Source organism: Nansenia antarctica (assembly GCF_963989245.1).
Source record: "Nansenia antarctica genome assembly, chromosome: 5".
Taxonomy (NCBI): domain Eukaryota; kingdom Metazoa; phylum Chordata; class Actinopteri; order Argentiniformes; family Microstomatidae; genus Nansenia; species Nansenia antarctica.
Genome location: NC_137690.1, coordinates 37818330 through 37841057, shown reverse-complemented (window position 1 = coordinate 37841057; position 22728 = coordinate 37818330). Strand labels below are relative to the sequence as shown.

General features: G+C 49.5%; 2 protein-coding genes across 2 annotated transcripts in view; one reads left to right on the top strand and one right to left on the bottom strand.

Annotated features, from left to right (window-relative positions):
• itpkcb (inositol-trisphosphate 3-kinase Cb) overlaps positions 1–10725 on the top strand; it is a gene marked incomplete at both ends in the record, with an annotated part of 19191 nt that extends 8466 nt beyond the window's left edge. Inside the window, 6 exons of the mRNA XM_080531604.1 lie at positions 5414–5516; positions 6372–6585; positions 7236–7440; positions 7972–8073; positions 10099–10170; positions 10516–10725. Coding sequence (XP_080387730.1) covers positions 5414–5516; positions 6372–6585; positions 7236–7440; positions 7972–8073; positions 10099–10170; positions 10516–10725 — 906 coding nt within the window. The remainder of the gene's footprint in view (positions 1–5413; positions 5517–6371; positions 6586–7235; positions 7441–7971; positions 8074–10098; positions 10171–10515) is intronic.
• A 3074-nt stretch (positions 10726–13799) lies between these two features.
• actmap (actin maturation protease) lies at positions 13800–21585 on the bottom strand (the record flags this gene model as incomplete). The annotated part of the gene is made up of 6 exons (XM_080531603.1): positions 21390–21585; positions 21134–21202; positions 19896–20020; positions 19487–19622; positions 14283–14353; positions 13800–14206 (listed from the first exon to the last, which is right to left on the bottom strand). The coding sequence occupies exons 1-6, from the start codon at positions 21554–21556 to the stop codon at positions 13800–13802; spliced, it is 975 nt and encodes a 324-aa protein (XP_080387729.1). The 5' UTR covers positions 21557–21585.
• Positions 21586–22728: the final 1143 nt, after the last annotated feature.

Genomic DNA, 22728 nt, shown 5'->3' with positions numbered 1-22728 from the left:
GGCAATAGTCAATGTCAAGGTTGGCAGATCGGCGGTTCGAGCCCCGGCTGGTCACATGGCGAAGTGTCCTTGGGGCAAGACACTGACCCCCAAATTGCTCCCAGTGAGCGGTGGCCCGGCCGGTGAATGTGTGAATGGGTGAATGAGAGGCTGTTGTAAAGCACTTTGGATAAAGGCGCTATATAAGTAAGTCCATTTACCATTTAATAATTACAGGACAAATATTTTTTTGGCCTGGGGGAAGTAGCTGTGGGTTAGCCTCTGAGTTTTGGCCCTGAGGCTCGGAAGAGGCTCATCTTTTGGATGGCATCGGTTCTAACAGACTGTGGTTGGGGGGGTCTAACAGACTGTGGTTGGGGTAGGGCTGCAACTAACGATTATTTTGATAATCGATTAATCTGCCGATTATTTTTTTTATTAGTCGGTTAAACGGATACAAAAAAAGCGGGGGGAAAAGATGTAACAAAAAAATCTTCTTCTTTTTTTATTGAATTTTTTTGCTAATTTTAATTTATGTTTTCTAAATCAGCAGGCCTATACATATACATGTGCAAAATGAATAAGTATTAATAAAAATGTTTTTATATATAAATAAAAAAGGCTTTGCTACATCAAATAGGTTTAACAACAGGCCATGGACTATGGCGGTAGATTGTTTCAATAAAGTAGTTAAACTCTAGCTCAATACATGCATTGTTTTAGGTAATAACTTTGCTTAATGTAAAGGTCAGTAACCCAAAGTGCAATATAGGCTACAGACAAGACACTAATGTTTTTATATAACTGTTTATATAACAGATATGCTCCAAAACAATGCAATGTGTCCTCTCACTCCATACAATAGGCTAGGCGACAGTCAGTGCCTCACTCTAACTCATGGATAGCTGGTAGGCTACCACTAGCTAGCCTTAGCTTATCACCTCTGCTCTACCATTGACGTTAGCCAGCTAGCTAAATACACTTGTTCATGCAATATTGAATTCATGAATGCGAGCAAACACTCACTGGCTATCGCATTACATTACAGTCATTTAGCTGACGCTTCGCCAGAACTCACACTAACGCATTTGCATGGAGAGCAGGAGACCATGGAAGGGCTGAGCCCAGCAGGACTTATATAATAAAACAATAGGAAGTTAGCTGTAACCCTCCTCTATAGAAACATAGTTAGTGTAACCCTCCTCTATAGAAACATAGTTAGTGTAACCTTCCTCTATAGAAACATAGTTAGTGTAACCCTCCTCTATAGAAACATAGTTAGTGCTCTGGTTCTCAGCACAGCTACGCAGACTACAGCTGGACGAGCAGCATAGTGACAGTCAGCTAGCGGCAGCAGCGAGCTAACCCTGCTAGCTAACTCACTAGCATGTCCTGACAGCAGACAGCAGACAGCTTCACTCTCAAGGCTTTTGAGTAGCATGATTTTTTCCATGTTATGGAAACAAAACCCCCCCCCCCCAAAAATAAAATAAACGACGATTCGATAATGGCATTCGTCGCCAACGAATTTCGTTATCGATTTTTAGTTGGGGGGTCTAACAGACTGTGGTTGGGGGGGTCTAACAGACTGTGGTTGGGGGGTCTAACAGACTGTGGTTGGGGGGGTCTAACAGACTGTGGTTGGGGGGTCTAACAGACTGTGGTTGGGGGGGTCTAACAGACTGTGGTTGGGGGGTGTCTAACAGACTGTGGTTGGGGGGGTCTAACAGACTGTGGTTGGGGGGTCTAACAGACTGTGGTTGGGGGGTCAAACAGACTGTGGTTGGGGGGTCTAACAGACTGTGGTTGGGGGTAGGGATGGACGGTTTCCAATTATTGAAACCGAAAAACCGTCAGAGAGTAAAACCGGGGTTTTCCGGTTAACCGAAAAATACAATTTCAAATAATTGAGGCCTACTGCTACAATACACTCATGTCGAACACCATTAAAACACCGTAAGCACAGTCGCAACACATTTAGGCTACTTAGTTTCACAAATATAAGTGGAAAGGCAGACCTTTGTAAGCTACACCATACATGAAAACACATGAACACTTAACACACCAGCTCCGCTGATCCAGGGTGCACGCCTGCACGGAAGATCATCTCTTGGAACAGCGTCTTCATTGAATGAACTGCTTTCTCAATATCTTGGTTCTTAGACAAAGTTTCAGCTGCTGCTCAATGTATTTAAATATTTGAATACTGCTCAATAATCACTGAAATATTAGACTTAGAATTATGCAGTGAACATACTTAAAGCTTTTCATAAAAACCACATGCCGCGAGACTGACTCGTCCTGAACTGTCCTAAGTCAATCAACAAAGAATGCCCCATCAAAATAAAAGTGCCCATGGTAGAGCTGTCAAAATAGAGCTTTCAAAATAAATGTACTAATACAGATAGAGATAAATACAGAACTACCTTTGCGTCACTAAGTGACCGCGTATCTTCTGAGACATGCGTTCTGTCATCACTTTCAGTAGCGCCTTCACACACAGTGGCGCTGTGCACAAACACTCTTGATCCGTATAGCTCTTGTTTTATTATATTGTGGTTTAGTAAAAACTGCACTTGGAGTTACATTCAATGCATGATTTGTGCTATAGAACATAAATAAAGTTTGATTGATTGATTGATATCAAATCACATTTTATTTCTATAGCGCATTTCTCACAAAAGTGACCCAATGCGCTTTACAGAGAGCAGCGAAAATGATCTTATTAAATGTAAGCGAGTAATTGTAAAAAACCTTTCCTATCTACCAATAACTGAAGGCAACTATCTTTCCCATAGAGTGATTCGTTACCCTTAAATATAATCCCAATTAGATATTAATCCTCAGTTATTCTTCACAACTGACCAAACCTCTCACTCATTGCGCGGCAGATTCAGACTGTATCATTGTTATTTTCACACACGACAAACATGTGACATGTTCCAGTTTTATTCTTATTCTATTTTATTCTTTAAAAAAAAAAACGGTTTCAGACGGTTTTGATAAAAAACCGTTTCTATTTTTATAAACCCCGGTTTTCGGTTTAACCGAAAAACCGTCCATCCCTAGTTGGGGGGGTCTAACAGACTGTGGTTGGGGGGTCTAACAGACTGTGGTTAGGGGGGTCTAACAGACTGTGGTTGGGGGGGTCTAACAGACTGTGGATCTTTGATGATCCCCCGGGCTTTGCTTACACACCGTTTGTGTGTGTGTTTTGTGTGTGTGTTGTGTGTATGTGTGTGTATGTGTTTCTGTCACTATGAAGAGTACCAGACTCATTCCCTGAGGGGAGGAGAGACACAGAGCCCTGGGAGGGGGGAGGGAGGAGGGAGGGAGGGAGTTAGAGGGAGGGAGAGGGAGAGGGGGGGGGGTTAATTAGGGCAGGAGAGTGAGTGGTTGTGTGAGTGAACCCTCCCCCCTTCTTTATAGAGAGAGAAAAACACACACACGTCATCCTTGACGCGTGTGTGGGTTTCTCTCTGTGTGTGTGTGTGTGTGTGTGTGTGTGTTGTTGACAAAGCGAGTGAGTGTGTGAGGATGATGTCACCAGTGTTGTTGTGTGGTTAAGCTGGTAAGCAGATTGAAGTCTCAGGTCTGACTACACACACACACACACACACACACACACACACACACAGACCTGCAGGACAGGATGGCTTCTGTTTCGTCCCTCTGTGTGTGTGTGTGTGTGTGTGTGCGTGTGCGTCTGTGCGTCTGTGCGCGCTCGCGTTTGCCTCAGGAGTGCTGTAAAGGTTTGTGAGTTGCAACCTCCATTTTCTTTGCGGGGGGCGGGGGGGGGGTCTCCTAAACGTGTGAGACCCCTGTCACCTGTCACCTTACTACTGGGGGCTCAACAAGACAGGACACTCCTCAGCACAAACACACCACTGTTCCAGAATGTTCCAGAGCAGGGGAGGCAGAAAAACAGGCTGCACTGGGCTGGGCTGGACTGGGTTGGACTGTACTGGGCTGGGCTGGGCTGGACTGGGTTTGAGAGGGCTAGACTGGAATGGACTGGACTGGACAGGCTTGTAGAGGGCTGGACTGGACTGGGCTGGACTGGGTTGTAGAGGGCTGGACTGGGCTGGGCTGGACTGGGTTGTAGAGGGTTAGACTGGGCTGGACTGGACTGGACAGGTTTGTAGAGGACTGGACTGGACTGGACTGGACTGGGTTGGAGAGGGCTAGACTGGGCTGGACTAGGCTGGGCTGGACTAGGCTGGGCTGGGCTGGACTGGACTGGCCTGGACTGGGTTGGAGAGGGCTAGACTGGACTGGGGTGGACTGTACTGGACTGGACTGGGCTGGGGTGGGGTGGGGTGGACTGGGGTGGGCTGGGCTGGGGTGGACTGGACTGGACTGGACTGGACTGGGCTGGGCTGGGGTGGACTGGGCTGGGCTGGGGTGGACTGGGCTGGGCTGGGGTGGACTGGGCTAGGGTGGACTGGGGTGGACTGGGCTAGGGTGGACTAGGCTGCAGTAGGCATTGTTCAGCAGGCTGATCCATGATGTGGTGATTATGAAGGTTTATGGTTGAAGGTTTTATGAGGCCTGTCATTCTGCCTGATTATACTGGACTGTGACCCTGCTTTTCTTCATCTTTCACTTTCTCTCTCTCTCTCTCTCTTTCTCTCTCTCTTTCACACACAGACACACACAGACACAGACACACAGAGTGAACACAGTAAGCAACATTAAGCAAACCCCCCCCCCCACACACACACACACACACACACACACACACACACACACACACACACACACACACACATGCGTGTGTCATTGCTGCAGTGTGTTCTTCTCTGGGTGTGCTTGCGTCAAGCCCTCTTGCACAGTGACCTTACATTCTTTCCCAACTGAGATAAAACCCACACTGCACTCTCAAAGCTAACACACTGACGCACACACACACACACACACACACACACACACACGTATATGCAGTTACTCAACCACGACACGCACGCAGAGACTGAGGGAAGTTTGTTTTTATGTGTGTGTGTGTGTGTGTGTGTGTGTGTGTGTGTGTGAGTGTGTGTGTGAGAGTTCATCCAGAGTTAGTGTCTCCTTCCTGAGTTGTTGTGTTGGACCCCTGGCATAGATGATATGTAGATACTTCTACAATGGTTAGATCCGGTCCATTGTCTCTATTGGTCAGTTTGGTCCATTGTCTCTATTGGTCAGTTTGCATTCCAGCCGCGCAGATATCCACAACATACGCACGGCTAAATGGAATGTTGACACATCTTTTCATATCACTCAGTCAGAACAGAACTGGGTCAGTAGTATTTCTGCGAGGGGGGGTTCTCATGTGGTTGTCTCAGGCCTTGTGCTCTGTTCAGTGGCAATAAAGTTGAATGTATATTTTTTTTTATAAAAAGTGTGTGTGACGTGATATGTGTGTGTGTAATATGTGACGTGTGTGTCCTCTCAGACCAAGCCCTGGCAGAAGCTGAAGACCATGGTCCACTGGTCGCCCTTCGTGGTCTCCTTCAAGAACAACCCCTACCCCTGGGTCCAGCTGGCTGGCCATGCAGGTACACACACACACACACATGGACACGCACTCACTCACTTACACACACACACACACACACACATGGACACGCACTCACTTACACACACACACACACACACACGGACACGCACTCACTCACTAAACACACACACACACACACACACACACACATGGACACGCACTCACTCACTTACACACACACACACACGGACACGCACTCACTCACTAAACACACACACACACACACACACACACACATGGACACGCACTCACTCACTTACACACACACACACACACACATGGACACGCACTCACTTACACACACACACACACACACACGGACACGCACTCACTCACTAAACACACACACACACACACACACACACACATGGACACGCACTCACTCACTTACACACACACACACACACACCTTCACTACCCCTGGGTCCAGCTGGTCGGCCACGCAGGTACACACACACACACACACACACACACACACACACACACACACACACACACACCTTCACTACCCCTGGGTCCAGCTGGTCGGCCACGCAGGTACACACACACACACACACACACATGGACACGCACTCACTCACTTACACACACACACACACATGGACACGCACTCACTCACTCACACACACCCACACACACACACCTTCACTACCCCTGGGAACAGCTGGCTGGCCACGCAGGTACACACACACACACACACACACACACATGGACATGCACTCACTCACTCACACACACCCACACACACACCCACCCCTTCACTTCCAGTCCCTTTCTCTTTCACTCTCTCTGCTCCCTCATCATGTTACTCATTCCCCCCTCTCCCCCCTCCTCCCCCTCCCCCCCCCTCTAGATAACTTCCATGCAGGTGAGGACGGGCGCGTGCTGAAGCGGTTCTGCGAGTGCGAGCAGCGCTGCCTGCAGAGGCTCATGGGGGACGCGCTGCGCGGCTACGTGCCGGGCTACCACGGCGTGGTGCAGCGGGAGGGGCAGGACTACAACCTGATGGACGACCTGCTGGCCGACTTCACCGCCCCCGCCATCATGGACTGCAAGATGGGCAGCAGGTGAGGTCACAGGGTCAAGGGCCGTCAGAGTTTTACGGACAGTTTATAGTTTTACGGATAGTTGATAGTTTATATGATATACTGTATGGGCCAGTTTCACAGACAAGGCTGTTACTTGTTTATCTGTTGTTGCCTAATCCTAGACTAAAAAATGGAGATTTTACATTGAAAGTGTGATTTAGTCCAGGACTAAGCCTTGTCTGTGAAACCGGCCCTATATGTTTGCCATTTAGCTGACGCTTTTATCCGAAGGCGACCTCCATTGCAGTGAGTGCGTGCGTGTTTCAGTATATACGGTCCCAGCGGGATCTAAACCCACAATCTAAGCCTTGTCAGCGCCGTGCTCTACCAGCTGAGCCACAGAGGACCAATCAGAACGCTGCACCTCTGCCCATTAATCACAACGCTGCTCCTATATAATAATAATATAATAATAATGATGATAATGATAATGATAATAATAATAACTTATAATAATAATAGAAGATTCACTTACTTAGACAAATGTATTTGTTGTAAGTCGCTTTGGATAAAGGCGTCTAGCCCAAAATGTAAATGTAAATGTAGACGCACTAACCAACCCTCCTCCTCCCCCTCCCCCTCTCCCTCCCCCCTCCCCTCCCCCCCCCCCCCCCCCCCCCCACCACCAGGACATACCTGGAGGAGGACCTCCTGAAGGCGCGGGAGCGTCCTCGTCTGCGCCGGGACATGTATGAGAAGATGGTGGCGGTGGACCCGGGGGCCCCCACCCTGCAGGAGGCGGCCCAGCAGGGGGTGCTGAAGCCCAGGTACATGCAGTGGAGGGAGACCCTCAGCTCCACCGCCACCCTGGGCTTCCGCGTCGAGGGCATCAAGGTCAGAGGTCACGCCATAACTGCCGGGGGTGGGGGGAGGGTCAACTAGAGGGAGAGGTGGTGGGTGGTCAACTAGAGGGAGGGGGGGGGGCGGGAGGGGGTCAACTAGAGGGAGGGTGGGGGGGGGGGTCAACTAGAGGGAAGGGGGGTGGGGGGGGGGGTCAACTAGAGGGAGGGGGGGGAGTGGGGGGGTCAACTAGAGGGAGGGTGAGGTGGGGTCAACTAGAGGGAGGGGGGGGTGGGGGTTACCAAGTAGTTTTAGTTAAAGCCGGGCAAATCTGGGGCGGCTGTGCCTCAGGACGTCGAGCCTGTGTCTAATGATCGCAATGTCGGAATGTGTTTATATGTTGTTGTTTATATGTTGTTGTTGTTGTTGTTTATATGTTGTTGTTGTTTATCTGTTGTTGTTGTTGTTTATATGGTGTTGTTGTTTATCTGTTGTTGTTTATATGGTGTTGTTGTTGTTGTTTATCTGTTGTTGTTTATATTGTGTTGTTGTTGTTTATCTGTTGTTGTTTATCTGTTGTGGCAGAAAGCAGACGGGACGTGCAACAGCAACTTCAAGAAGACCAAACACCGGGAGCAGGTGATGGAGGCGCTGGGGGGCTTTGTGGATGGGAACTTTCAGATCCTGGTACGTGTTTCCCTAGGGACCCTCAGTTAAGAGGGACATGAGGGAGGGGAAGAGAGAGGAGGGGGGGTGGGGGTGAGCCCTAGGGGGCCCTATGCAACCAGGAAGAGGACGAGGAAAAGTTGTGTACATGTCACTGTGTAGAAGGAAGAGTTGTGTACATGTCACTGTGTAGAAGGAAGAGTTGTGTACATGTCACTGTGTAGAAGGAAGAGTTGTGTACATGTCACTGTGTAGAAGGAAGAGTTGTGTACATGTCACTATGTAGAAGGAAGAGTTGTGTACATGTCACTGTGTAGAAGGAAGAGTTGTGTAGATGTCACTATGTAGAAGGAAGAGTTGTGTACATGTCACTGGCTGTGTTCGGAATAGCATACTAGCATACTACTCATACTAGATATGACGTAGATTTTGAGTATGTAGTGCGTTCACACTGTACAGTATGCGAGATTTGAGTATGCGAGAAATTTAGTATGCGAGCAATACTTCCGGGAAAATTGAAGTCTGTTACGATGGACACTTTTGGCATACTAGATCCCCAAAATGCATTTCGCGTCCAGGGTTGCAGGGTTGCGTCCAGGGTTGCCAGATGGGGTGGGTTACCGCCGAATGGGCTACTTGATTTTGAGGTTATAGAAAGTTTAGGCTGTAAATTGTCAATCCCATCTGGCAACCATGTGCGCTTTCAGCCTCGTCAAACTGCGTCATACAAACCCGTCATACAGCTGTTGTTTACATCGTCCGATAGCCTGGGGACCGAAAGCTTGCAATAAACATTGTTTTTTGCACAGATTTGAGTGTGCAGATGCTGCTTTTTTGCACTCTATTTGATACTCTTCAGCTGCAGCACCCCAGCTAAGTCTGATCACGGATGAGCGGTGGTATTTTCACTATACTGGGAATTAACATGGTGAAATGCATTCTTAGACAAGGCTACGTCGTCATGATTACAAATATGCCACTTGAAATGCATGAAATCCAAGTTTATTTGTGTCTTACACACATGTTCACCTAGTATTTGACTGCTTGTAGCCCATTCACGAATGATCCCAGTATTGTAGCTTCAGACGGACAAGTTGGTTGTAGTGCTTGCCCACAATATGTTATTGCTCATATATATTTATTTTAATCATGTTATTTTACTAACTGTTAAGACAACAATATAGTAAGCTAGTTACTTGAGCTAGCTAAAGATATTGGCCCCCCAAATCATTTTACAACGTGTTGTAATTATGTTACAATATTTCTGTCAAACTCTGTGAGTGAAGGTAAGCAACGTAGGGTGCGTTCGCCGGAGCGCACACTGGGTGCAACGTCATAAAGGGACCAAGTAATTTGATTGGACAAGAGGCATTCCATGAGTGCTGATCAGATTTCCAGGGCGAATTTACGAACGCAGCTAGCGAACAGAAGACGCCAGTCAGATAAGATATATAAACGGGTTATTTTGGTAAACTGGACACATTTTGGGAATATACAGTATGTGGTTACTTTCTCGCCTGAAAACATATTAAAACTTCATAAAATGACATGTTAACACTTGTAAAGCCAAAATTACATCTTTTAGCTAATGGAGGTTTAAATTCGCCGCTCCCGGCGAAATGCATTCTGGGAGGCAGTATGCGTACTGTGTAAATGGTCGGCTGGTTTTCGCATACTTATTATGAATTTAGTAGGCAGTATGCAGTACATACTCATTGAGTATGCTAGTATACCATTCCGAACACAGCCACTGTGTAGAAGGAAGAGTTGTGTACATGTCACTATGTAGAAGGAAGAGTTGTGTACATGTCACTATGTAGAAGGAAGAGTTGTGTACATGTCACTGTGTAGAAGGAAGAGTTGTGTACATGTCACTGTGTAGAAGGAAGAATTGTGTACATGTCACTGTGATGTCACGTAGTCATGGCTGTGGCACCAGTCTGTTCTTGTGTTGTGGTCTGTCTGACACTCTCCTCTCCCTCTCCTCTCCTCTCCTCTCCTCTCCTCTCTCCTCCTCTCCTCTTCTCTTCCCCTCCTCTCTGATAGAAACTCTACTTGCAACGTTTAGAAGAGCTGCGGTCGGTGCTGGAGACCTCCCCCTTCTTTAGAACGCATGAGGTGAGACACACGCACACACACACACACACCCTATGATGTCACCCAGCTTTATACCCGTAGTACTTGCGGCAGTATTCAGCGTGCATTCTTCCTTCTGTCAACAAACCTGTTTTTTTTAAATTATAGATAGATAGGTGGATAGAAGATAGATGGATAGATGGATGGATAGACAGACAGACAGACAGACAGACAGAGGGGTGGATAGATAGACAGACAGACATACAGACAGACAGTAAGGTACTTCCTTGATCCCTGAGGGGAAATTCAAGCGTTATACCAGCTAGTCACACACACACACCCCCACACACACCTCTGACCTCTGACCTGTGTCCCGGGGGGTCCTAGGTGGTGGGCAGCTCCCTGCTGTTCGTGCATGACGCCTCGGGCCAGGCCCGCGTGTGGATGATCGACTTCGGCAAGACGGTGCCCCTGCCGCCCCCCCTCACCCTGGACCACCGCACGCCCTGGGCGGAGGGCAACCGTGAGGATGGCTACCTCTGGGGCCTGGACAACCTCATGGACATCCTCTCCTCCATGCTGCCCCACGGCCTCTGAGGGAGGGAGGACAACCTCATGGACATTCTTTCCTTCATGCTGCCCCACGGCCTCTGAGGGAGGGAGGGGGGGGGGGGAGGGGGAGGGAGGGAGGACAACCTCATGGACATCCTCTCCTCCATGCTGCCCCACGGCCTCTGAGGGAGGGGGGGGGGGGGAGGGAGGGTGGACAACCTCAAAAGACTCCTAGGAGAGGTGGAGGATGGAGAGAACAGTGCGAGACTGAACAAAAGGAGGGGAAGGGGAGAGAGAGAGAGAGAGAGAGAGAGAGAGAGAGAGAGAGAGAGAGAGAGAGAGAGAGAGAGAGAGAGAGAGAGAGAGAGAGAGAGAGAGAGAGAGAGAGAGAGAGAGAGAGAGAGAGAGAGAGAGAGAGAGAGAGAGAGAGAGAGAGAGAGAGAGAGAGAGAGAGAGAGAGAGAGAGAGAGAGAGAGAGAGAGAGAGAGAGAGAGAAAAGCAGCACACATCATCACTTGGTGGACCACGGTTCTTCCTCTTCAGCCAAAAAGCGAAGGATTCCTTCCACATGACCAGCAGTGTCGCCACACACACACACACACACACACACACACACACACACACACACAACGAGGTGTCCCCCCCCCCCACACCCTGCCTCCCAATCTTATTCTCCCTCTGCTGGTAGGGAGCATGTATGACACTGATAAACTTTTTCAAATTGGAGAAAACCCCTTTTTTACGAGGCCTTCAGAGGAACGATGGGGAGGATTTGGATGACGGAACACTTCACTGGGACTGCTCTATGTACTCAACAACACTAGAATGCCTGGAACACTTGTATATTGTAATATATCCAGTGCTTAGCCTCTTTCTATGTGTAAATACAGTTATTTAATTATTGTTTTGCCTTCAAATAGCCTCTTTATACAGTTTGTTGTACTTTTTCTGCTGTATGGACTCCGTGTTTTTGGCGAGTTCCCCCTGAATATATATATATATATATTTCTAAAATGTGTTTATATGACTCGAGTGATAATTTACGGTGTTTTTAGGAGGGGGGGGGGGGCTGGTGCTCTCTGTCTAATCCAGCAGAAACTAGGGGAAGGGTTGAATGTTTTTAATGTTTTTAACTTTCCACCCTAGTGGGGATGTGGCTCGGTCGCCATGACGAGCTGCAGTAGAATGTGTTGCACTATTGCTACTATGGTTACTACGGTTACTTACTATGGTTACTACGGTTACTCAGAAAAAAGCCATTGAACAAAGTCCTGCCTCTTTTAGGGCTGGCTTCACAGACAACGGCTTAAGCCTAATCCTAGACTGAAAAAAGCATCTTCAATGGAGATATGACATTGGAAGTGTGATTATTAATCCAGGTAGAAGTAGTAGTATTAGTCTCAGCCTTGTCTGTGAAACCAGCCCTCAACCTAACCTGACCATCAGTGACTCCTCTTTAGTTTCCTGGGTTTTTCCTCAGAAACTTTTTTTTTTTTTCTTTTTCTGTTTCATGGAAGTTGACTCACTGTTTGGGACACAAAGTGTTTTTTTGTTTTTTCTTGTTCTGTTGAATTCTATTACAAACTGGAACATTTAAGTTTGGTACGTATTATGTCTTACTGGTTGGGTGATGTTTCATATCGACGGCTACATTGTGGTGGTTTGTGTTTATACGACGGGAAAAATGTGAAGTTGTCACTTCCATATATTTATTGTTTGCTACTGTAGACGTGTCGTGCTCTGGGAGAGGGACTGTGGTTCATACAGACAATCCTCTGTCCATTCCAATATACCATACACCCACAACCCCCCCCTGGACTGTTGTTTTGTATGATTAATATGATAGTATTTTTATACCAGTGATCATATATAACACATTTGATACATTTGCCGGACATTTGACATGTTTATCAGACTGTCGTCATGTCTTGTGACTGTCAGCGTTAGCCAACATTCCTTTTCATCTTACTCTTTCTCCTTCAACAGTTTTCAGGCAGCTGTGTGTGGGTGTGGGTGTGGGTGTGTGTGTGTGTGTGCGTGTGCATGTGCGTGTGTGTGTGTAGGACATTCTACTTGGAAAATACAAGTGCTCTGTGTGTGTGAGTGCTGTTTGGTATGCATGTGTCAACAGTGACATCATGGAATTGGAATCCTATTCCTACACTAGATATCTATCTCAGAGATTACACACTGCAGAGGCATTTAAACTGGATAAACATATTGTTTACAAAGTGTTATGTAACTTATGTCGTGTATCCTTGTGTTTATCTTAACCAGCTGGTCCACCAAGATGGTCAGACTATGAGATGTGTGTGTGTGTGTGTGTGTGGCTGAGAACTGTGTGTATTAGGGTGGGGCGGACATTTTAGTAGTTTTCAAAACCCTTTTCTCTGCTGCATGACAGGGGGAGGTGGGCCCCTGGAGACTACAGATCCCTGCTCTCTCTCTCTGTGTGGAATAACACTGATCGCAATAAACTGGAACAAAGAAACAGTGGCGTCTTTCTATTCACTCATCCACACAAACAGAAATGAGTCCTGTACTGTCCCAACAGAGGATACAGAGACATGCTCAATGTGGGTATGGTAGAATGATGTAACATCTATACAGTATACACTATACAGTACAGTATAATCATCTGAGACAGGCAATGTTATGCAAGTACAAAAACGAACACACTACTATGTATTATATCGCCTTTATTCTGAGTGTATTTCTTTCAGTAAACATTATTAACACGTAACACCTATTATGAACACGTCGTCATCTGATCATCAGTAAGGCACGTGGTGGTCTTGGTTGTAAAGGTGCAGGAAAGCGTTCGCGCAAATAGGAAGAGTTTCCGCCAAGTTTGCGAATCATCGGGGGGGGGGGGTCCTGGCTGATATCAGAGCCAGGTTTACACACATACCAACACAAAATGTTAACCATAGCCGTTTCCTTCACGTTTATCACCAAGGCCACTTCATACAAGTTCATACTCGTCTGCGATGTGAGGAGGACTCTTGGTAGTGTCTTGTTGGGAGCAACTTGGGGGTCTTCAGTGTCTTGTCCAAGGACACCTCGACATGTGGCCAGCAGCCGGGGTTCGAACCGCCGATCTGCCGACCTCGCGACCGTTAGACGCCGTCTCTACCTCCTGAGCCACAGCCACCCCAGATGAAGCCCCCTCCCCCCCACCCCCTCACTGCCCCAGTGTGTAGCAGCACCACCTGGCCCCCCAGCCCGGCCGCCACCCCTCCCCGGGGCACCACGTACTGGCCGCTGTCCCCGGCCCTGTTGGGGTCCATCTCCCTCAGCTGGCTGTTGCTACGGGCGACGCTGGCCAGGCTCCACAGCTGGTAGCGCAGGCTCTTCCCCTGCTTGGCCAGGACGTAGGCCTCTCTGACCCCCGCGGTGGTGGTGGTGGGGGGGGGGCCGGGGCACGGGGGGGGGCAGTCCCTGGGCAGGTGGAGCCAGGGCAGGGTGGGGTCTGGCTGGGTGTGCTCTCTGCTCACACTCCCCTGCTCCAGGCCTAAGAGAACGCCTGGGGGAGATGGAGAGGTTAGGTGTGAGGCGCTATGGAAATTGTGTGTGTGTGTGTGTGTGTTACCCAGTCTCACCTGAGGCCACTGCCCAGTGTGCTCTGTGTCCAGTGCGTGAGCACGGCTCGTGGTTGAAGTCCTCGTCATATCTGAACACACAGTCAAGGGCCTGAAACAGCACACAGCCCAGTACAGCCCAGTACAGTATAGCACAGCCCAGTAGAGTATAGTACAGCCCAGCCCAGTATAGTACAGCCCAGTAGAGTATAGTACAGCCCAGTATAGTACAGCCCAGTAGAGTATAGTACAGCCCAGTATAGTACAGCCCAGTACAGTATAGTACAGCCCAGTATAGTACAGCCCAGTACAGTATAGTACAGCCCAGTATGGTACAGCCCAGTACAGTATAGTACAGCCCAGTATAGTACAGCCCAGTAGAGTATAGTACAGCCCAGTATAGTATAGTACAGCCCAGTATAGTACAGTAAAGTACAGCCCAGTACAGTTCAGCATAGTACAGTTCAGCATAGCACAGCCCAGCGGGCCAGGAGGAAGGACAGATGGACTTGGCCTTGACTGTCGACCGTTCTCAGGTACGCCACCGAGCCGTAAGCTTGCTCGGAAGCATCGGTGAACACGTGGACTTCGTGGGTGACACTTGACTCGTCTACTCCAGCTGGTACATATGCTCGTGGCAAGGTGACTTGGGGCAGGAACTGTAGCTCTTCCTCCCAGTCGTTCCAGGCTTGTAGGAGGTCTTGGGGCAGGAAAGGATCATCCCAGTCTCTGTGTTTCTCCCAAAGGCGTCTGACGAGCATCTTGGCCCGAGTGGTGTAGGGTAATATGAACCCCAGGGGGTCATACTGGCTGGCTAAAACCCTGTAGATGTTCCGCATCGTGGGAACGCCGTACTCTATGGGTCGGTGCTCTGGATCTTTAGCCAGTCGTCGTTCTGTGCTCCGCAGACTCGGCAGGACGGCTTCTTTGGGGGCTCGTAGGAGAGGCATGCCTCCCTTGCGCAGAAGAGGCGTGGCATAGCGCATGACTCCTGCAACCTGCTGCATGGTCTTGCTTCGACCTGGTTACGACCTTCTCACTCCTGTATGGAAGAGTGTCTAGCTGCCAGAGTCTTCTAACATGCTTGAACAGTTCTGAATCTTGTGTCGGAACTGATGTCAACAGACACTGCTGTGGACGTAAAGGCTGCTGGATTAACCGTGCTGTGCCCTGAAGGGTCCAACCCAGTCTGGTACGGACAGCGGCGGGCCCACCTCGAGGACCCAGTCTGACTGGTTCGATGGCGGTGATCAGGTCTGGGTGGTCGGAGCCAATAAGCACCAGTGGTCTAACACTCTGAAAGGGCTTGATTGGCAGGCCAGCCAGGTGGGGGTACCTCTTCTGGAGTCGGTCCATCGGGTAGGACTGGTCACCCAGACCCAGGCAAGCGGAAGTGAAGGCCCGGGAGACTAGGAAGCTGGTCTTTGGATCAGAGGCAGGAGAGATGTGGAAGGCTACTGTAGAGCCGCGGAGAGTCTGGACGTCCTGTCTGATGGTCCGCAAGGTCAGGTCCTCACGTGTGCCTTGTAGGCCGAGCTCTCTGGCAGCCGCTGACAGGAGCATAGTCCTTTCGGACCCGTCGTCCAGGATGGCATAGGTGGTTATACTGTAGTGCGATTGCCATGATGGAGGAGCACTTTGACGACCTTCAGTAGAACTCTGTTGCCCTCTGGTGGTCGACCGACGTACAGGGTCTCAGTGACAGAGCTCACCTGGCCACTCTCCTCCTTCGCCGATGGTCTCGGTGATCGCTCGTTGACTTCATGTAGGACGCGGAGATGTTTCCCTTGGCACAGGCTGCAGGGCTTCTTGAGGTCACATTGGGCTGCTTGGTGAGGCCTTGCACAGCGCCAGCACCTCTTGTTGGCCTTTATCCAGTCTGTGAGCTTTTCTTTGGTCAGCTTTGTGACTTCTTCACACTGGCTGAGGAAGTGTTCCTCATTTTCACAAAAAGGACGGTAGGGCCCCGCGGTGGTGTAGCGGTCTACGCACTGGCCGCTAGTGCATGCTGCCCACCGGGGCCGGGGTTCGTATCCCGGCTCGCCAGATCCAGATATGGCCGAGGCACACGGGAAGCGGCATATTGGCCGGCCGCTTCCGAGGGGTGTATAGGAGTATTTCTGGACTAGGATCCGTCGCGCAACACCGCCCCCTGGGTGCCGGAATAACGGTACTGGGTTCGAGGAGCCAGTCAGCCTAGTCTGCCTGGCGCCCTCCTCTGGGACTGCCGGCCACGGGGTCGTGCGGCGGATCCTATGCAATAGGCAGGGGATAATTGGATGCTAAGTTGGGTTAAATTGGCTACCAAATTGGGTGAAAAAGGGATAAAATCTGAAAAACAAATAAAAAAAAAAAAAAAAAAAAGGACGGTAGGGCTTGATTCTCCCCTTCTTCCCCTTGGAGTCTCCCGTGGACTCAGGGCCCTTTGATCCGTGGAGGACAGTAGTGGGCCGCTGTCCATGGCGACCCTCTGACCTGGATGCGTGCTGCTCTTTCACCACTTTGGATGATATCTGTCCGTCGAAGTCCTGGCACCACGATTCATACTGGAGCCACTGTGCCAAATCGAGCAGGGTGGGAACAGTTCTTGGCTCCCGGAAAGTGCATCGGCGGAAGTCCGCCCGTTGCTCTGGGGGTAGTTTGCATAGCAGTCTTGCCACATGAGACCCACAGCGGAGTTCCACATCCCCGTCAGTGCCCAATGTCTTTAGAAGGCCGACCAGCGACTGGACATGGAGGGCAAACCGCTAAAAGGCAGCGGTGTCCCCACGGTGAACATCAGGTGAGTCCAGGACACTGGCTATTTTCTTGAGAGCTATTTGGTGGGGCTGGCCAAATTTCTCATTGAGGGCTGACATGGTGTCCGTGTAGGGCGTGGGGGAGTTGAGGAATGAATCTGCTAGCAACTTTGCCTCCTCGAACTTCAGATGGTCTACGAGGATCTGGTACTTGAACAGTTCAGTCCCATCTATGGGCAGGAGATTTCCCAGAGCTATCTTTAAACGTGCAAACTCACAGGGGTCACGGCTGCTGAAGTTGGGTATGGTTGGGCGTGGGCCCCTGTAGATCCTTTCAGCTGTGGCTGCTGGGTCGTAGCGCGGTAGAACAGGGGTCTGATGGCCCTGTCTCTGCATCCATGAGGCTAGTTGTGTAGAGACTGGAGGGTGGCCAGGCTGTCGAGGTGTATAGGTTGCTGCATGGGACGGGGCTCTAGGAGGTATATGCTGTGCATATGCAGGCTGGTGGTAGTTTGGAGGCTGCTGAGGTACATACGCAGCGACGTAGGGTGTAGCTCGGATGGGTGCAGTCTGGTACGCAGGCTGGTACTGGTACGGGAGCTGCGGCGGCGTCGACGTAGCAGCGTGGTACGTAGACCTCGGGGGTGGAGGCTGTACTGGAGGCTGGAATGGTTGTGGAGGCTGCTGAGGTGGATAGCCCGCTGTGTAGGCCTGATAGAGCTCTCTGCTTAGCTGCTGGGGTTGTAGGTGTACCGGTTGACTGCCGGTCTTCACTGGTGCCGCTTGCCGGCGGCTAGCTGACATGGCTTGGCTCTTCATTAGCTGTAGCTCCACAATCATCGCGTCCAACCGGTCTATCGTCGGTTGAGATGACGGCTCTTCATAGTCCGCTGTATCTGGCCAAGGCGGCGGGGGTTCGGGCCAGTCTTCTTCATCCTCAATGTGGACAGGATGGGTGTGAGAGTGGCTGACGGAGTGTGGCGTAGCTTGCTGAAGGCGGGTTACTGTGTTGGTTAGCCTCCTAATCTCGGCCTGAGCTTCACGGAGTGTAGCCACATCAGCATGAATGGCCTGCTGTGACTGCTGTAGCGTGGCGGTTTCTCTCTGTATTTCCCTGAGTTCGTCTCTCAGGGTGTGTTCGTGGGGTACATGACGGAGTGAAGGTTGTTCTTGAATCTCCTCCCTGGGCTCTCTCTCTGGATACTGTAGGTGGGCTAGCTGGGGTTCCGACTGTACTTCAGACGCTCTGGATGGTACAGGTCCGCCTCCTGGAGGACAGCATTCCGCCTGTAGTGATCAGTGTAGGGAGAGGGGGTGGAGTAGAGGGGGGTCATCCTGGCCGCTCCCTCCTCGTGAGATGTCCACTCTTTTTTGTACCCATGCCTGTCTCGTTGCCTGTTCTGGTCATAGTTGACGTGGTAGTCGTCCAAACGGGCTGGTCGGCGTGTCTGACGCTTAGGACGTGTTACGCAGTCTTCAAACTCCATGTTGTCCAGGGGTAAATAGAGCGAGACGCCGTCTCTACCTCCTGAGCCACAGCCACCCCAGATGAAGGACGTAGGCCTCTCTGACCCCCGCAGTGGTGGTGGTGGTGGGGGGGCGGGGCACGGGGGGGGGCAGTCCCTGGGCAGGTGGAGCCAGGGCAGGGTGGGGTCTGGCTGGGTGTGCTCTCTGCTCACGCTCCCCTGCTCCAGGCCTAAGAGAACGCCTGGGGGAGATGGAGAGGTTAGGTGTGAGGCACTATGGAAATTGTGTGTGTGTGTGTGTGTGTGTGTTACCCAGTCTCACCTGAGGCCACTGCCCAGTGTGCTCTGTGTCCAGTGCGTGAGCACGGCTCGTGGTTGAAGTCCATGTCATACCTGAACACACAGTCAAGGGCCTGAAACAGCACACAGCCCAGTACAGCCCAGTACCGCACAGTACAGTTCAGTATAGCACAGCCCAGTACAGTATAGTACAGCCCAGTACAGCACAGCCCAGTAGAGTATAGTACAGCCCAGTACAGTGTAGTACAGTATAGTACAGCCCAGTACAGTATAGTCCAGCCCAGTACAGTTCAGTATAGCCCAGCCCAGTAGAGTATAGTACAGCCCAGTACAGTATAGTCCAGCCCAGTACAGTTCAGTATAGCACAGCCCAGTACAGTATAGTACAGCCCAGTATAGTATAGTACAGCCCAGTACAGTACAACACACACACACGCTGTACTGTAAATCTCCTACTGGTCAATAAACATTGGCTCTTACAGTCTGATACTCACTTACATAGACAGATATATGGTCATAATTACATATAATTAATGATATGTTTATTATTATATATATATATATATATATATACACACCGTATTATATAATTATATATATAATTATTATATATAAAAATAATGATGCAACCAGATGATATAGACGGTATGACATGATGAGTCAAGCGTAAATGTGTGTGTGTGTGTGTGTGTGTGTATATATATGTGTGTGTGTGTGTTAAGGATCCGGGATGAGGACAGGCTGTCCTTCAGTCAGGTGTCTCAAAATGGCGGTGGCGTTGTCTCCACCCATCCCTCCTGACAGGAGCTCTGCTCTGCACACACACACCTCCTCCGCCAGCAGGGCCATGTCACGGGCTGGAACACACACACACACGGGTGTAGAAATGGAATTCCAATTCCATGATGTCAACGTTAGCAAATACACACCACCCTGCTCTTACACAAACAATAAAGTGACTTTTGACTTTGACTTGAAACAGAGCCCTTGTATTTACCTACTCATTCACACAGACGCACACGCACACATACACATACACATACACACGCACACGCACACGCACACACATACACAGACTTTATCTCACTACAGTAATGTGCATCGACCCCCAGACAGGAACAAGCCGTTACCTGAGAACATCTCTCCCTGCGCGGTGTAGCACCTGTCCAGCGCTTTCTGGACTACGGTATCCATGGTAACACTCAGAGGAGGTTGCCGTAGGTGAGCTGCCATCCACAAAGCCACCAAACCGCACCTGAGCGTACAAAACACATCACACTGTGCCTCCTGCTTACAGATCATGCTGCCTTCAAACGCTCCTCCGAAATAACTCACTCAGAAATGATACCCGAGTATCAAAGAATCAGCCAAAGTTCAATAGGCATCTGGATGGCCGGCCTTACAGCGGCCAAAAGGCTTATAGCTTGCAGGTGGAAGTCACCCCATTTCTTGACCACGCAGAGGTGGATATTAGACTATATAGACATAGCCAGCATGGAACACTGGATTGCCAGCAGGCATCAGGCAATATCTGACAATATTTCTTGCTGGGATCAAACTAACTCCCAAGACACTACTATAGGCTAATCTATTTGCTCTTTCCATAGGGTCCTGTAGGGTGGGGGGCGCGGGGCTGTGATTGGGCGGGTGGGTTGGATGTATTTGGCGGGAGGGACATTTGTGGGAGGAGGGGGAGTTGGGGGACTGTTGGGGTAAAGGGAGATTGGGAAGGGGAAAGGGGGGGGGGGGGGGGTAGGTTTATGGGAATTTTGTATTTCTACTGGATTTGTGTTATTCTATTTCTCTTCATTTATTTGTTACCACTCCCTTGTACCATTATTAGAAATCATAATACATTTTTGGGGGGGTTTCTGAGGAAGACTTGAACGCACCATCGGGCCTTCCCTAGGGAGTAGAACATGACTGTCAACAGACAGACCTGTACCGCCCCAGACAGCCATCAGCCTAGGGGTCAAAGGCCAACTCACATATCTGCACATGTGTTACTTACTATGGCGTGCCACTGCACAGGGAATTGGCGCATTTACGCTACACGTACGCAGGAGGAGGGGGGCTGTGATTGGATGAATATACGAGACAAGGGAGGTCCTGTATCCACGAATGTCCCGTATATTCAGCCCCAAATACGGGAGCAACCCTGCGTGTCACTCATCCTCTCATGTTAGGTCAGTGATCATTTCAAGGACATTACCATTGAACATTTCAGTCATTCGGCAGACGCTTTTATCCAAAGCGACTTACAATAAGTCCATTTGTTAAAGTACATGAATGCATTCCAGTGCTTTTGAAGTGGGAACAATTCTTCAACCAATGAAGAAAGGGGTGTAATAGAGGTGTAGAGACTTACTGTGGGCCATCTTGGATGAGGGAAGGCACGTACTTATTGAACAGCATCCATTGCAGGTCCTTCCTAAAACTGCAGGCAAAACAAAAACCCACTATCACCACCTTGTTCACACGTTTGAAACACCCACGCAAAGGAAATGCGGCCGAACTTGCTGCACAAGGCAGAGTCGTTTGAAATGCTGCAGATTTTGAATACACCTTCATTTCTGCTCGAGGAAAAACGTTTTCTTCTTCTGTGGTCAGTCACAGTCACCCACCTGCTCTCCCTCTGACTGAGCAGCACGAGGGCCTCTGTGTAATCTCCCTCGACAGGGGACTTTCCTGCAGCTATGGCCTGGTACAGCTTCTTCTTGCTGGGCTCTGAGGTAGCTGGAGGTGGGGGTGGTGGTCCTGGAGGTGGGGGTGGAAGTAGCTCCATGGACATTTCCTGTATCTCTCTTTGCAAAGTTCTATGTGATTCTGTGTGGTTGGGGGGCAAGGGAGGGAATTAATGCAATTGCATGATGCACATGATCGACTAAGGTTGCAGGAAATACACGAGCACTTGTTGACTCTTCTTGACACTGATATCATCTGTCCCAATTTATGGAGTAGTTTGTCATTCAACCTGCTTGACAAATCACCACGCCTCTCTATCTGATTTGAATGAATGGTCTTGGTATTGTCATTTAAACATACATTTAGCAAGCGATATATCACCTACTCGGTACAATAGGATTCATTCTGCAGTATCATAGGCCAGAGACCGTTTCATGAAGACTCACTTTATTGCATGGTTGCAGTTGCATGCCCACGACTTCAAAAGCAGGGACTGTAGTTGGACAAGTTCAGCTACGTTTAGCCTACCAACTACACTGACTTGCACAAGCTAGCTACTGTAATATGTATTCCATATTTGGTCACAGGCGACCATTTAAAGAGATAAGCTCCCTGTGTCTGCCACTGTCAGAGAGATCCCACGTTGTCTCTTGTGTCGAAATTACAAGTTATTCGTAGTGTATCATCATGGGATAACAAACGCAGGACAGGACGGTGAAAGTTGATCTAATCCGAATAACGTGTCTGATGTGTAGCCGCAGGGTTGCCAGATAGGATTGACAATTTCCAGCCTAACCACAGTCTAAAAACCGCTAAATCCACCAAAAACCAGCCCAAAACCTTGTCAGAAAACCGCTCATTACTATTGAGTAGGTGCCCATCTCCTGCCCCTAAACTGTATGTCTGTTGCCAATAATGTTTGTAAAATAAAAATAAAAACCTGCACATTGTATGTAGCTACTATGGTGTGTGTTTTAACTTCAAGCATTTTTTTTTACTTTCAGGCACTTTTTGATACCACCAAATGCTATTTTGATGCTATTTATCCAGCCCAACCGCCCAAATGCTTCTTTTGCTGGCCCAGTGTGATTAAACGTAGCCCATTCGACGGTAACCCGGCCCATCTGGCAACCCTATGTCTGACGTGTAGCAGTCGGAACGACGACAGAGGGAGCGGGCTCTCCTCCAAAGTTATCCAATGACAAAGGACACTGGGCCAGAACCGGAATGTATAGAAGCCAATCAAAAACCAGTCAGACGATTGAATCCCGTGCCAAC